Source organism: Salvelinus fontinalis, chromosome 23 (assembly GCF_029448725.1).
Source record: "Salvelinus fontinalis isolate EN_2023a chromosome 23, ASM2944872v1, whole genome shotgun sequence".
NCBI lineage: Eukaryota > Metazoa > Chordata > Actinopteri > Salmoniformes > Salmonidae > Salvelinus > Salvelinus fontinalis.
The window spans coordinates 36,444,063-36,459,504 of record NC_074687.1 but is presented as its reverse complement, the minus strand read 5'-3'; the positions used below and the strand labels follow the sequence as shown (position 1 = coordinate 36,459,504).

At 41.8% G+C, this 15,442-nt stretch overlaps 1 protein-coding gene across 2 annotated transcripts in view; it reads right to left on the bottom strand.

Moving 5' to 3' along the window:
• LOC129821213 (glypican-6-like) overlaps window positions 1–15,442 on the bottom strand; it is a 113,863-nt gene that overhangs the window by 16,663 nt on the left and 81,758 nt on the right. Inside the window, exons 6-7 of one of the 2 annotated variants that reach the window (XM_055878594.1) lie at window positions 14,025–14,171; window positions 12,518–12,547 (exon numbers count right to left, since the gene is read on the bottom strand). In XM_055878594.1, coding sequence (XP_055734569.1) covers window positions 12,518–12,547; window positions 14,025–14,171 — 177 coding nt within the window. The remainder of the gene's footprint in view (window positions 1–12,517; window positions 12,548–14,024; window positions 14,172–15,442) is intronic. The other variant, XM_055878595.1, reaches the window with a different exon arrangement.

The following is a 15,442-nucleotide window of genomic DNA, read 5'->3' as shown; positions in this document are numbered from 1 at the left end:
GAATAGACAAATACATGGGCAGAGTATTTACAGATGATTGTCATCTGCCTAGGCTACAAGAGTACAATGCATTTTATATACTCTAAGCAAATAGTTTATGCAGAAAAATATATGCCTTTATTTGTAGTAAAAAATTAACCTAGTATATCTGTGTGCAGTGATAAAATGACCCTTGCCATATCACTTTTTTTTTTGCTCGTCCCTCTGTCCTTCTATCTGTGTTGCCTTTGCCAATCTCCAGATCAAAAGCTGACGTGTTACCGGCTTTCAAGCCAAAGTCAACCTCCTGGCTGTTCTACAATGCTGCCAGGGGCCGGAGACCAAACGCTATCAACTTACTACGGGATGAGCACCAAGGTGACTAATACCAACTTCCGTTGGCTGTCAGACTGCAGAGGTGAGACACTGTATATAAAAAGGGGCGTGCCTTAACTTGATTCAGCACTGCTTTCATTAAACCTATTTTATTTCCATTTTTTTATTTACGGCAAGGTGTCACTTCCTCAGAGCGTCGTTAATGTGGATTTGGAAAATATCGTTTTAAAAGGTACACATGTTCTATGTCACAAAGTACATTATGATGATTCATCAACTGTTAATTATGGGTTTCTAAATGAATAACAAAGGATGTCATCGCTGCTGCATATAAAAAGTATCCTTCAGTCACAAGTCTCTACTAAATGAGTGCAGGCTGAGCTCAGTCTAATCATAGCATTTACAGAAGGTCTGGCCACACAAAACCACAAGGGGCAGAGAACTCCATGATCAACCTATTTTCCCTGGCAACAGTCACTACTGCCTGCTTTAAAATAGGTTTTCATTTGATATGAATGCTGTATTCTAGCTGCATCTCAATTACAGTACAGAGCTCAAGGAGTCTGCTCCCTGCAGCAAACTCCTGCCATACTCCATATGTCTGACTCTGACCAACAGTGAGGTGGAATGGATGACCCTGACACCAGACACTCTTCTCTCATCGGAGTCCACAGTAACAGGGATATTTCAGTCTGCTACAGTAGATCCAGACCCTAGGCTACTCCATTGGGCAACACTGCTGGTTGTCATCCTAACCCTCTGAGTAGAGACTGATTCACACCTGTGATAGTGGGTGAATTAGACATTCCCGCCCTTTGTCAAGGTTGGTGGAATCCATACAATCTTTTCACACTCCTTCACATTCTTCACAAATGCTGCTGCTTGTCTATCCTGATTGCCCAGTCACTTTTCCCCTACCTACATGTACATATTACCTCAATTACCTCAACTTCCTCATACCCATGCACATTGACTCGGTACCGGTACTCCTTGTATGTAGCATCGCTATTGTCATTTTATTGTGTTACTATTTCCTTTTTTTTGTTGCTATTTTTTCTCACGTTTTAACTCTGCATTGTTGGAAAAGGGCTAGTAAATAAGCATTTCACGGTTGTATTCGGCACATGTGACAAATACAATTTGATTTGATTTTGATCTTAAATAAGACTATTTACCTATCCTTTATGTTTTTAAAGACTGCAGATGTCCCTGTTCCCCAGCTCCAGTGTGGAGAATGGTGGCGGTGGAGTGAGCCCCTGTGGGTGTTTGTCCCTCGACACGGCTATTTAATCACTGGTGTCTAACACCTCATAAACCCTTCCTCCTGGGCCTGGGTCTCCTCATAAACAGCACAGCCTCTCAACCACGACACACCATCTGTCCCAAAACACACTTTGCATATTAAAAATCTCCAAAAAAGAATATTGCCCCCCCCCCCCCCAAAAAAACACATACTAAGTAAATTACCTATGAGATTGTGTTGGGAATAAGACTTTCCACAATGGCATGACCGTTGAATTGTGTGTGTATCCTTGGAAGAAGCTAAACTCTGAGAGGGGACCGGGGTTACTGCATAAAGCAGCTAGTGTAGTGCACATGGATGTGTTGTCTCATTACACCCTAATCAATAACAATCAACAGAGGGTAGGTACAAAGATGTTTCCCCTTTGTGATGCTGTATTGGGCGACCCCTAAAAGAGATCAAACAACTGTTAATCCTTTCAGTTTAAGCACAGACGGCACGGATATACCTGAGCAGTTCCTCCTTCAAACTCAGGTCAATGACACATTCGGTCTTTACAGTAACTTCAATGTGTTGTTTGTATTATAAAACTAGCTCACTGCAGTGCAACTTCCAAAACACACAAACCCTGATGGCATTGGCAAACGGCCATACATGATTGTACAGACTCTAAGTGAATATCTCCATGAGTAACAAAGCAACTGTGTTTCAGTGAACAACTGGCAGAAAGTAAGCTGTCACATTGTCTTCAGCAGCCCCTCTGAAGTTGTCAGCAGCGTTCTGAACCTGTCACATGTATCAGCAGCACTCTGATATTGAGTTTGAATAAAGTGGTTGAATCAGTGGCGAACTGTGAAATATCTGTGCTACTGTGGTATATTTCAATGGCCACAAGATAAACGTTTGGAAGACAATTACTATTTATCCATGCCACAACAGGTGGAGACCAATCATCCTGCAGCTCTAGCCCCAGCCACAGCCTCACGCTTCAGTATCAGCAGCCAAAGTCCTACCCTCAGCGCCAACCTTAACATCAGCCCAAGCCCCAACAGCTAACTCCTGCCTCAGCCGAAGCTTTAACCCTTAACCCCAGCAGCCCTAAGCCCGAGTAGCACCAGCCCTACCCCCAGCCCCATGCAGCCCCAGCCCCATGCAGCCCCAGACCCATGCAGCCCCAGACCCATGCAGCCCTGGCTTGGTTCCCTAGAGTCCTGATTATGTCTCTGCATTAAATCTGCCGGAGCGTAAGGCTATGATTTAACACAGAGATCTCAGCATAGTGGTGGTGTGTCCTGCCTGTATATCATTCCAATACCCAAGAGTGATGGCACCATATGTCTGTGAAGCCCTGTCTTTGTGACTGTTATTACAATGTTTCCTGGCACAGCACATAATTGACGCGAGGTGAGAGTCTTATTGTCATTCAAATGTGACTATTATTTTCAGGTTACTTTGATTTAACTTTGGAACAGTGAGAGAAATGTGGCAGGATCTCCCCCAGTGTTATGGTTGGCAGAGATTGAAGGCATGACAGATGCAAGCAAGGCTACGGGAACAATGGCAATGAATATTTATCACCACTCAGAAGGCTCCCCATATATCAAGTGTTTGAAATGTTCAAGCCTCATATTAGACAAGGGAATAACACGTACATAGAGCAATGATGAAACAATATTCATATCTACAGTACTTTTACTTGGAAATTCTTCTTGTAATGCTGGTGCATAATGATGAGCGACTTTAATCTTGATCCAGTGCAGCTTCACGTACAGTAGAACAAACAGTTATGGTTGGTGTCATATGTTGTTTATGTGGACAATAAACTGCTGTTTTGACTATTTCCCAAATATATATTGAATTGTAGCCTATATTTTTTTAATCCCTTGAGGATATGTAGTTTTGTTTTACACAATTCAACCCAACAGTATTATTGCATGAGAGAAATCCTTCAACATGCACATCATTTCATGTACTATACGTTACGTGTCTGGGATTTTATCTTAGTTCTCACTTCTCTCGGTCCTTAAATAGTATAATAGTGTTGTTTCAGGGGACGCATAATTACCTGTTAATGGATTCTCTCTCAGAGGGATAATTTGGTCAAGTTCCATCACAGGCAAATCAGTCCACTTCTCTCTAATTTCTAATTTAAACCCCCATGGATAGATAGTAACATTGAGAGGACAGGACAAGACCAAATACCTGAAGAAACCAATGCTTTACAAGGAGGAGTAAGTGTGTTATAGCGTACCATGTTCAACTAATTAAAGAAATACAGTATTATAGTGCTCTGAAATATAGCACCAAACATACTGCATTAGCATACAGTATGTCACTGTGCAGTAGTTGTGAGATCTTTAACCTTTTACTAACTCTTGCATGCAGATTCCAGTGGGAGGACAGTATACTAACGAAGGGGTTGAAGAAGGTCCAACAATAAGTGGCTTCTTTCAATTAGTTGTTGTTATAACAGCCTTTAACACGCAGTCAAATTGTCCCAGCGTGCCGTAATCAGAGTAACCCCTTTTTACATACCCTGGAATCAGTCCCTCAACGACTAGCAGTTAAGCAATACACTTGATCATGGTGCGCTCAATTTATCAAACAGGGATGCCTTGGTGGGGCAAAATGACAGAATATTGATGAAATGGTTCTAAGTTTGTGCTAGTGATTTGCCCTAGGCTAGGACTGGAGAAGTGGTTGAGCGAGAGGAGATGATTAAAGGGAAGCTCCATGCTGTTCAGAAGAACAGAGCAATCGGGGGCCTGCTCTTCCCCGGCTGGCCCGGCTCTCCGGGGAAGCCTGCAAAGGCCCGGGTGTGATGGGGCCAATGTATCTCATTAATGTATTGACAGATATGAAGAGGAGCAGGGCCTTAATGGCAACACCATTAGTTAGGATGAAGGAATGATCCATGGAAGGAGACCCTGCTAACAAGAGACGAAGAGGAACTTGGTGTGAAGCTGCCTGAAATTATTCATATCAAATCCCTTGATGATTACAGCGCTGTTCCTCCAAGTGAAACATCAAATATCGGCGTATAATAGCCATATGAATAGCCATATTTATTTTTCAAATGACATGCAGTTAGTTTCAAGTTATACGTAGAGGTGAGTGGTACAGAGTGCCAGGACTCATTATGAGATAACAACTTGCGGTGGTGTTGCTTGTGGTTGTGGTGTTTGTGCATGTGCGTCTGGTGATGGGAGAGAATGTGTAATTTGGTGACTTTCATGTGAGAACAAAACTGTCTATTTGTACCATGGCTACCGCTGCAAGCAGAGCAGAGTGATATCGTGACATCTTCAGGAATAGAAATGACTTCCTTCCTTTTATAACTAAACACAGCTGTGAAAGAGCCTAGTGCCATGCCATCTTTACCATCCTTCTGCTGCCTGACACACAGCTCATTGTTTCACAATATCAACTATTTGTGGATAGAAAGTGCTAATTCACGAACTGAAATAGAATAAAACACCACAACTTTTTGGTGAATGACTGATCATTGGATTACAAGGTGAGATGCAGTGCCTTTGGAAAGTATTCAGACCCCTTGACTTTTTCCACATTTGGTTACATATTCTAAAATGTATTAAATAAATAAAACATCTCAGCATTCTACAGACAATACCCCATAATGACAAAGCAAAAACAGTTTATTTTATTTGAGCAAAATCAAGCCGTGAGGTCAAAGGAATTGTCCGTAGAGCTCCGAGACAGTATTGTGACGAGGCACAGATCTGGGGAAGGGTACCAAATAATGTCTGCAGCATTGGAGGTCCCCAAGAACACAGTGACCTCCATCATTCTTAAATTAAAGAAGTTTGGAACCACCAAGACTCTTCCTAGAGCTGGCTGCCTGGCCAAACTGAGCAATCGGGAAAGAAGGGCTTTGGTCAGGGAGGTGACCAAGAACCCGATGGTCACTCTGCAAGAGCTCTAGAGTTCCTCTATGGAGATGGGAGAAACTTCCAGAAGGACAACCATCACTGCAGCACTCCACCAAACAGGCCTTCATGGTAAAGTAGCAAGACGGGAGCCACTCCTCAGTAAAAGGCACATGACAGCCCGCTTGGAGTTTGCCAAAAGGCACCTAAAGACTCTCAGACCATAAGAAACAAGATTCTCTGGTCTGATGAAACCAAGATCAAACTGGCCTGAATGCTAAGAGTCACCTCTGGAGGAAACCTGACACCATCCCTTATGGTGAAGCATGGTGGTGGTAGCATCATGCTGTGGGGATGTTTTTCTGCTGTAGGGACTGGGAGACAAAGATGAATGGAGCAAAGTACAGAGAGATCCTTGATGATAACCTGCTCCAGAGCTCTCAGGACCTCAGACTGGGGTGAAGGTTCACCTTCCAACAGGACAACGACCCTAAGCACACAGCCAAGACAACGCAGGAATGGCTTTGGGACAAGTCTCTGAATGTCCTTGAGCGGCCCAGCCAGAGCCCAGACTTGAACCCAATCGACCATCTCTGGAGAGACTTGAAAATAGCTGTGCAGCAACGCTCCTCATCCAACCTGACAACGCTTGACAGTATCTGCAGAGAAGAACGGGAGAAACTCCCCAAATACAGGTGTGCCAAGCTTGTAGTGTCATACCCAAGAAGACTCGAGGCTGTAATTGCTACCAGAGGTGCTTCAACAAAGTAATGAGTAAAGGGTCTGAATACTTATGTAAATGTTATATTTCAGTTTTTTATTTGTAATAAATTTGCAAAACTGTCTAAAAACCTATTTTTGCTTCGTCATTATGGGGTATTGTGTGTAGATTTAATGAGGAAAGAAAACATTTAATCAATTTTAAAATAAGGCTGTAACGTAACAAAATGTGGAAAAAGTCAAGGGTTCTGTATACCTTCCCGAAGGCACTGTACATCAAATATCTGGCAGTATTATAGAATGTGTGACGTCTATTTTTGAACTAATTCTACAACAGGAGAGAGTAGAGACTAGTATCTCCTCAGTGAGATATCCTGTGATGGAGGCATGATAATAGAGACATTTGCTAACTTGTCATCCGTTTGTTCATCCTCATTTCCCTTGAAACAGCCTGGCAAATGATTTAGCATACATGCAGCTCTAGAGACCTTGAAGTAGAAGGAAACACTAAACCGTTTGTATCAAACCCATTGTGATTCGGGAACATTCTGAATGTAGTCTCGGGTGGTTATCCGAGATAGCTGGCATTTGCTGAATTTGTCAGGCTACCATTTTCAACCATTACATTTGTATGCTTGAGTACCACCCTTTGTTCAGAGATTCCTAAATACACTGTCAAATAATAGGACTATCCATCTTTACCCTATTTGTTTTCATGTGGTTTTGGGGGAAACTAACAATTATGTTAGAATCTGTGGAATCTACGTAATAGCATGGCTAGAATGGATATGTGGATAGGCCTACTTACTCCCATTAAGCCGTATCTAAAACAAGAATGTTTCAGAGGCTTAAAGTGATTCTGCATTGCAGGCGGTTTATGTATGGGTCAAGACTTAGAAAAAGGATAGAATGAAGGTTTCCAGGCCGCAGTATGACCCAGGCCACCACAGCGGCATTTCACATTTGTTCCCATGCGCATGGCTGCAAGTCACAAGGGATCTGTACAATAGGTTTCACTTGCATGAGAGACTTCTTTCTATGAGACCCGATTCTACGAGACCTACATCTATTATGCTCCAGAGCGAAATAGGTAAACATTATATATATATTATTAAACATATTATAAATATAAGTCAGACTATGAATAAAAGTAATTACAAATATAACAGGCAGCGTAGAAACTACTGAGATGGAGCATGAGACCAAAATCAAAAGGGCAGCATACAAGAGAAGCTACCACAGACTGTTGTTGTGTTCCAAGATTATGCTCATCTAGCTAATGAAGATAGACTGTAGCTTGGTTTCTATGGCACTGTTCTGGAGTTATCCAATTTCCTTTACTGCACATTAGGCGCCACATCCATGCACAGCTAGAGGACTTCAGTCTCCCAAAAGCAATCAATGAGGCCAGCACAATTCATTTACATCCACACAACTGAATTAGGGCTGGCGAGCGCACGGATCTGCAAGTACATGGAAATGGACATCAGCCTATCGAGTTACCAAAATATGAAGCAAAGAGTATAATTACACAGAAATAATCCACCGAATGTAGTTAACCAACCTCTTGCAACATCCACGTTCAGTTGTGGAACGATTTATGCTGACGCCGAAGCAATAGTATGCTAAATCCATGTTGTATCACGTACAATATACATTTCCAACTAAAAGGTTGTAAATTGCAACTAAACATTATTTTAAAATTCAATAAAATAACTTTTTTGCTTCCTGTTTTTCCTGTGATTGAAAAATGACCTTGGAATAGATTTCATGACAAGGACGCCCCAGGAGAAGACAATGAATAAAACAACTTATACTAAATGGCACATTAAAGGCCTGCCCTATCATCAAACACCAGCCGTTAAAGGCCCTCTCTGCCTGACACTCTGTAGTGCCTTCATCTCCCTTAGGACGTTCAAAGATCCATTCCTCCCACAGGACTGTGATGGCGGATGGTGACAGGATGTCAGGAAATTAAGCAGTCATGGCTCATGGAGCTGGAGCCTGGAGGTGGACCGGCTCTTCAGGGCTTCCCCATAAGCACTGCAACACAGCCAGACGACGACAGACCCTTCCTGAGTTCCTGCCATCCCTGACTCAGCTTGCATCCTTTGACTAGCTAATTCACCGCTGAAGTCAGACACTAACTCCAAATCAAAGGACTCCTTAGCAACATCACTGGGAGTGTCACTGATAATTATGATGTTATGGAAGTTAAAGGAAGACAGTGAGTGGGACGACAAAGCAGCGGAAGTGAAAGAGGAGGCCTCCCACTGGGTATCAGACACCTCTGACGGTGAATAAACAGATGGGAACAGTGACATTGATAACTGCTGCAGCTGTGGGGACTGCAGCTACTGTATGAGAAACCACAGGATCCGGGTTAATAACTGTCAGTTACCTGGCAGAAGGCTGCTTCAATGAGGGAAATACATGTATTTAGGTATCTGGATGAGCAGACACCCCCACAATCCCAAGCCTAATGCAAACTGCAGCAACCTACTGCCTTGGAGATAGCGGTTCATAAATGAATTTAGGCTTATCACATTTATCACGGCCGCTTCTGGATGGATATTTCAGTTGTCTGACTATTGATGGTTAAAGTTAAAGAATGATAAGGTTACACTACCATGCACTGGGCCAATATGTATGCACTCTCTGTTTTCCCAAAGCCTTTAACTTACAAGACATTATATCCTTACTGTTTTTACATTGCTTATTAAAGCATATACAGTGCATTCGGAAAGCATTCAGACCCATTGACTTTTTCCACATTTTGTTACGTTACAGCCTTATCCTAACATTGACTAATGTATACATAATTATTATTTTTTTTTAAATAAGGTATTTCTGTTTTTTATTTTTAATACATTTGCAAACATTTCTAAAAACCTGTTTTTGCTATGTCATTATTGGGTATTGTGTGTAAAGGGATGAGGGGAAAAAAAATATGTAATAAATTATAGAATAAGGCTGTAACGTAATTAAATGTGGAAAAAGTCAAAGGGTCTGAATACTTTCACTGTAACTCATAACTATATAACCTATAACTCACAGATCAAGGAAAACAACATTCGGACAGACAAAAGTATTATTGTATTCAGAAAATCCCTTCTCTGTGGCCAGTGTGATTATTTTAAGACAGTCCAGCTTCCCATTACATCCTAATGATGGACTTTGCACAAATAAACACACACCGGTGTGTCTGCTTAAAGTAACTGCCCAGTGTTTCCAGATTTCTATTAAATATGACCTGTAATGATTTACAATATAACTGAAATAGTTTTCCTTCCAAATAATGATAATTAATTACAGTTGAAGTTGGAAGTTTACATACACCTTTGCCAAATACATTTATACTCAGTTATTCACAATTCATGACATTTAATCCTAGTAAAAATTCCCTATCTTAGGTCAGTTAGGATCACCAGTTTATTTTAAGAATGTGAAATGTCAGAATAATAGCAGAGAGAATGATTTATTTCAGCTTTTATTACTTTCATCACATTCCCAGTGGGTCAGAAGTGTACATACAATCAATTAATACTTGGTAGCATTGCCTTTAAATTGTTTAACGTGGGTCTAATGCTTCGGATAGCCTTCCACAAGCTTCCCACAATAAGTTGGGTGAATTCTGGCCCATTCCTCCTGACAGAGCTGGTGTAACTGAGTCAGGTTTGTAGGCCTCCTTGCTCGCACACGCTTTTTCAGTTTTGGCCACAAATGTTCTATAGGATTGAGTTCAGGGCTTTGTGATGGCCACTCCACATTGTTGTCCTTAAGCCATTTTGCCACAACTTTGGAAGTATGCTTAGGGTCATTGTCCATTTGGAAGACCCATTTGCAACCAAGCTTTAACTTCCTGGCTGATGTCTTGAGATGTTGCTTCAATATATCCAGATAATTTCCCTGATGATGCCATCTATTTTGTGAAGTGCACTCGTCCCTCCTGCAGCAAAGCACCCCCACAACATGATGCTGCCACCCCCTTGCTTCACGGTTGGGATGGTGTTCTTCGTTTTGCAAGCATCCACCTTTTCCCTCCAAACATAACGATGGTCATTAAGGATAAACAGTTCTATTTTTGTTTCATCAGATCATAGGATATTTCTCCAAAAAGTACGATCTTTGTCCCAATGTGCAGTTGCAAACCATAGTCTTGCTTTTTTATGGCGGTTTTGGAGCAGTGGCTTCTTCCTTGCTGAGCGGCCTTTCAGGTTATGTCGATATAGGACTCGTTTTACTGTGGATATAGGTACTTTTGTACCTGTTTTCGCCAGCATCTTCACAAGGTCCTTTGCTGTTGTTCTGGGATTGATTTGCACTTTTCGCACCAAAGTACGTTCCTCTCTAGGAAACAGAACGCGTCTCCTTCCTGAGTGGTATGACGGCTGCGTAGTCCCATGGTGTTTATACTTGCGTACTATTGTTTGTACAGATGAACGTGGTACCTTCAGGCATTTGAGAAATTGCTCCCAATGATGAACCAGACTTGTGGAGGTCTACAATTTTCTTTCTGAGGTCTTGGCTGATTTCTTTTAATTTTCCCATGATGTCAAGCAAAGAGGCACTGAGTTTGAAGATAGGCCTTGAAATACATCCACAGGTACAACTCCAATTGACTCAAATGATGTCAATTAGCCTATTTAGAAGCTTCTAAAGCCATGACATAATTTTCTGGAATTTTCCAAGCTGTTTAAAGGCACAGTCAACTTAGTGTATGTAAACTTCTGACCCACTGGAATTGTGATACAGTGAATTATAAGTTAAATAATCTGTCTGCAAACAATTGTTGGAAAAATGACTTATGTCATGCACAAAGTAGATGTCCTAACCGACTTGCCAAAACTATAGTTTGTTAACAAGAAATTTGTTGAGTGGTTGAAAAACGAGTTTTAATGACTCCAACCCAAGTGTATGTAAACTTCCGACTGTTAAAAATCAGCTTTTCTCTGTTGAAATGGTGTAGGTGTACCCCAACAATAAAATGGTTTGGGTGTATACCGGTTATTAAAAATATGAATGCAAATAGACCGCTGATTGGCAAGCTCATCCTACTTTAGACCGCTGATTGGCCAGCTCATCCTTCTCAGGGAGATGACATCATGTTCTATGAGGAAATAGCCAAGCATTTTTTAAACTGTCTGTTTGAGATACAAGTTTGAGGTGGGGTTTTGGAACAATATTTCCTCCAATTTATGCTTTGGCCACAAATACGAGTATAGGACGAGTCAACAACATTACTTGGATATGAGTTAACAGAACTTTTTATAGTCAGACTTTACTTTAACATTCAGCCTCTCGCCACCACCACTACAGTTCACAGCTTTATTATTGAAAGAACTCTATGGTATCATGAAACTGAGAGAGGACGGCTGTCTCTAGAAAGCTACTGTACTCTAGCAACTTTTTGTGGAGCCAGTAGAAACCGACTGTGAACCAGCCAGCACAGCAGAGAACTCGACACCCCTTGACTACAGTGCACATGGATCCTCATAACGGAGACCCTCATCAGGTGTCCTTGTCCAGCCGTCAGATGTCCATAATCAACCTCTGTCACTCAACTCAACATCTAGAGGGAATCTCCAAGCGGGCTAATTGCCCAGTTATTCATGAGGCAGTCTGGAGGCCTCATTTCACTCTGTCTGCCATTTGAGCAACCGCCCAGACACCACCACCACCACCAACCAACACCCCTCTCAGAGTTCTCCTCTGCCAAGCTCTGATGGAGTAGGTCACCTGGTTATTGCCTGGGCTCCTCCAGGAGTTGACTCCATTAGCTAAGGCAATGTGAGGTCTCTGATGTGTCTGTATAGATATAGTGGGTAAGGGAGGAAAAACATGGACCGGCCTCTAGGGAAGAGTCCTCACTACCTGAAGGAACCGCAGCTCCTTCAACTCCCTCGTCTATAGCACCGGTCTTGGTGGTACACCTGACTACTAATGCAATGTTTAACAGCCAATATTGTTACGGAAGACCATAAAACACTGAGGCCATGATCAAGGTCTCAACAGCTCCACAAATACATTGCTTTGTAAATCAAACACAGACTACTCCGTAATAACATAGAAAAGGTTATTTGAAAGTTGACTCTTTTGGGAGTAGTGTCTGAGACAGTGGCTGAGATGGAATATATATCAGGTTTACCGTTGGGCTTTGGATGTCACTGTACTTGTTTACAACAGTAGTTGCCAGGTAATATACAACCATACCTCGTCTATGGAAACTATGAGTCTGTAATTCTTCTTATTTAGTGACAAAACATTAGGGAGTATGGCATAGGAAACAAGATGTGACAAAAGGGCCCCACACAAACTGATTTAGGTTAAGAGTAGAATTCATAAAGCTTACACTGTGTTGCATTGCACTCCAGACAGTCCTCTGGTAAGCAGCATAGCAATGGGAAAGAGAAGCATTTTAATTAAATAAAGTAAGACAGTGGAGGAGGAACGAGGGAGGTACACAAAGACATTACATCCAAATGCATACATCCAAAGACATCAGAGTCCTTCAAAAAGAGCTAAGAGGAGGAACAAAGTTAAGGGAAATCATAATTACTATTCATTAATGAAATTGATGGAAGAACATTTATATTTTCTTATAATGGGATTCTGGCTTTAGCCCGAAGCCACGCAGCACATTATTTTCTCAATTCATTTAAGGATATTATTTTCCTGAGTTACAAAATAATGTGTTGACTTTCTATTGAGTCCATAATTAAAATAGTGCGGTCCCAATGAAAAGAAGGTACTGTATGTGGTTGAATATTATACAGGTGTAGGATTTTAATATGATCAGCAGGAAATGCAAACGTATGGTGTATTCAAAGTTTAAAAAGGCTTCTAAAGTTTATAATTTCCTTTAAATAATGGCAGAGTTGATTTGCACTAACAAAAAATGTATCAACCCCTACAAAAACGTCCATTAATTATAATCCACCTAATAATTCACATTTCCTGTTGCAGCAGGACTATTTTTCTGCTGTGAGAAACTGGTCAAATAATATTGACTACAATCAAAATGAAGTGTTTGAGGATTATTGAGAGAGACATATTTAACCTTGGTTTTTGGTCTCCTACAAATATTGCACTGCATGATAGTGACAGACTTTTCAAATCGGTCAATTTGACAAGCCTTAACTCCTGGCTCTCACATTACCATCTGCATGCAGAAAGAGAGAGCGGGGGGGAGAGAGAGAGAGAGAGAGAGCGAGAGCGAGAGAGAGAGAGCGAGTGAGAGAGAGCGAGAGAGAGAGAGAGAGAGCGCGAGAAAGAGAGAGAGAGAGAGAGAGAGAGAGAGAGAGGGGGGGGGGGGGGGGGGACTGTAGTAAGGATAATCCATGATGAGAAATGTCCCTCACCTGAATTGGACTGTCAGCTATATGTTGACCTCTACCCTTAGCAAAACATCAAGTTAGGTGTCACTGTCAAGGTTGTATGAGATGAAAATCGGAAAAACAAGATCTAATGAAACAAAACAAAGCTAATCTGATCGAAAGCAAAGGTTTACTTTATACAGCAAACACCTGACTTTGTCAATCTCACAAATTCCATGAATCTTTTCTGTCTAATTTGTAAGGTACACATAGACAGGAAGGGCACAGGATGCTGCACACTTCTCTTTGCCCTCCCGGGTAAAGCTGATGATTTGTTAACAAACACGGATCGATATAGAGAGAGTGAGTGAGGCCTGAACGGAGGACGAGCACAAATAATTAATTTCCGGCTCCGGGGGCCCTACCATGGCAAATCACCAGCTTTAATAAACAGTGTCAAGGCAGAAAGACAAATGATGTTTACTCTGAAGCAGTGGTCCTGTGGGCTGTGAGTGGGCTGTGTGTGTCTCTGCTTTTCCTTACCAGTCTGTCCAGGCTGGTGCCAGCTGCAGTGGTGGGCCGCTCCTCTGGGCTGTAGGGCCTGAAGCGGGCGTTGAACACGTCCGAGACGCCCCGAGTAGACCTGCCGCCCATTCCTGAGGGCTTTGGTTGGCCGCAGCCTTGAAAAACCTGCAATTACACAGAGAAGGACATCCAACTGTTGGACTGCAAGAGGAGCTAGAATTACTTGGGATGTGGAAAAGAGGGAAAACACAATGTTTTGTTAAGGCCTTGTGGATCCTACAGCCCCCATATTACCAACATGACAGTGCTCAAAGTCACATTGATCTAACCAGAGCCGACAGGTTTTTCAACTTGTGCAAGACCAGCCATATATAATATCATGGAGTTAACTTTTTAATGGATTATGGGCAATTCACCACATATACTTTAGAGATAAACAAAGCTGCATCTGCATCGTGAGAAAGCCAACAGAGCATTTAGTCTTGAACGAGAGCAAGCACCCCACATTGCGTAGGCTGAAGAATCTCTTCACAACCACTTCATTTTTTTTGCAATGACTACAATTTTGTGGGCAAAGTAAAATACAGTAAAACACTGGAAACACATTAACTACTGTTAGTTGAACTAAGATTATCTGACCATAGGGAAACATGTAATTCAAATACAAAGACCTAAAATGTGATATAATTAGAATGGGTAGCAATACACACCTAAAACATGATCCAGTTGGTTTTCAAATATGAACTGTACGTGACAGAATACAGACGTGCCATCCTTCCCTTGTTCTCTACTCCCACATTAAGTCTGTAATGCCATAAACGTGTAATTAGTGTGTTAATGGACTCTATTGTTCTAGCATTCACTAAAATGTTGTGCACAACATCTGTAACAACCACCACAGAACATTCCTCAAAAGTTCCAACTCAGGAAGCGTGCAGACCATCTACCGCTTCCAAGTATATCACTCGCTAATGTTCAATCTCTGAATAATAATGTAGAGGAGCTCAGGGCGAGGATCTCCTTCCAGAAAGACATCAGGGATTGTAGCATACTCTGTTTCACGGAAACATGGCTCTCTAGGGATATACTGTTGCCGTCCATACAGCCATCTGGGTTCTCAGTACATAGCGCAGACAGGAATAGAGAACTCTCCAGGAAGAAGAAAGGCGGGGGTGTATGTTTCATGATTAAACACTCATGGAGTGATTGTGATACATACAGAAACTCAAGTCCTTTTGTTCACCCGACCGAGAATAACTCACAATCAAATGCCAACGGTATTACCTCCAAAGATAATTACCTTTGGTTATAGTCACAGCCGTGTATATTCCCCCTCAAGCCGATAAGACGAAGGACCTCAAATAACTACACTGGACTTTATGCAAACTGGAAACCACATATCCTGAGGCCACATTTATTGTAGCTGGGGATTTTAA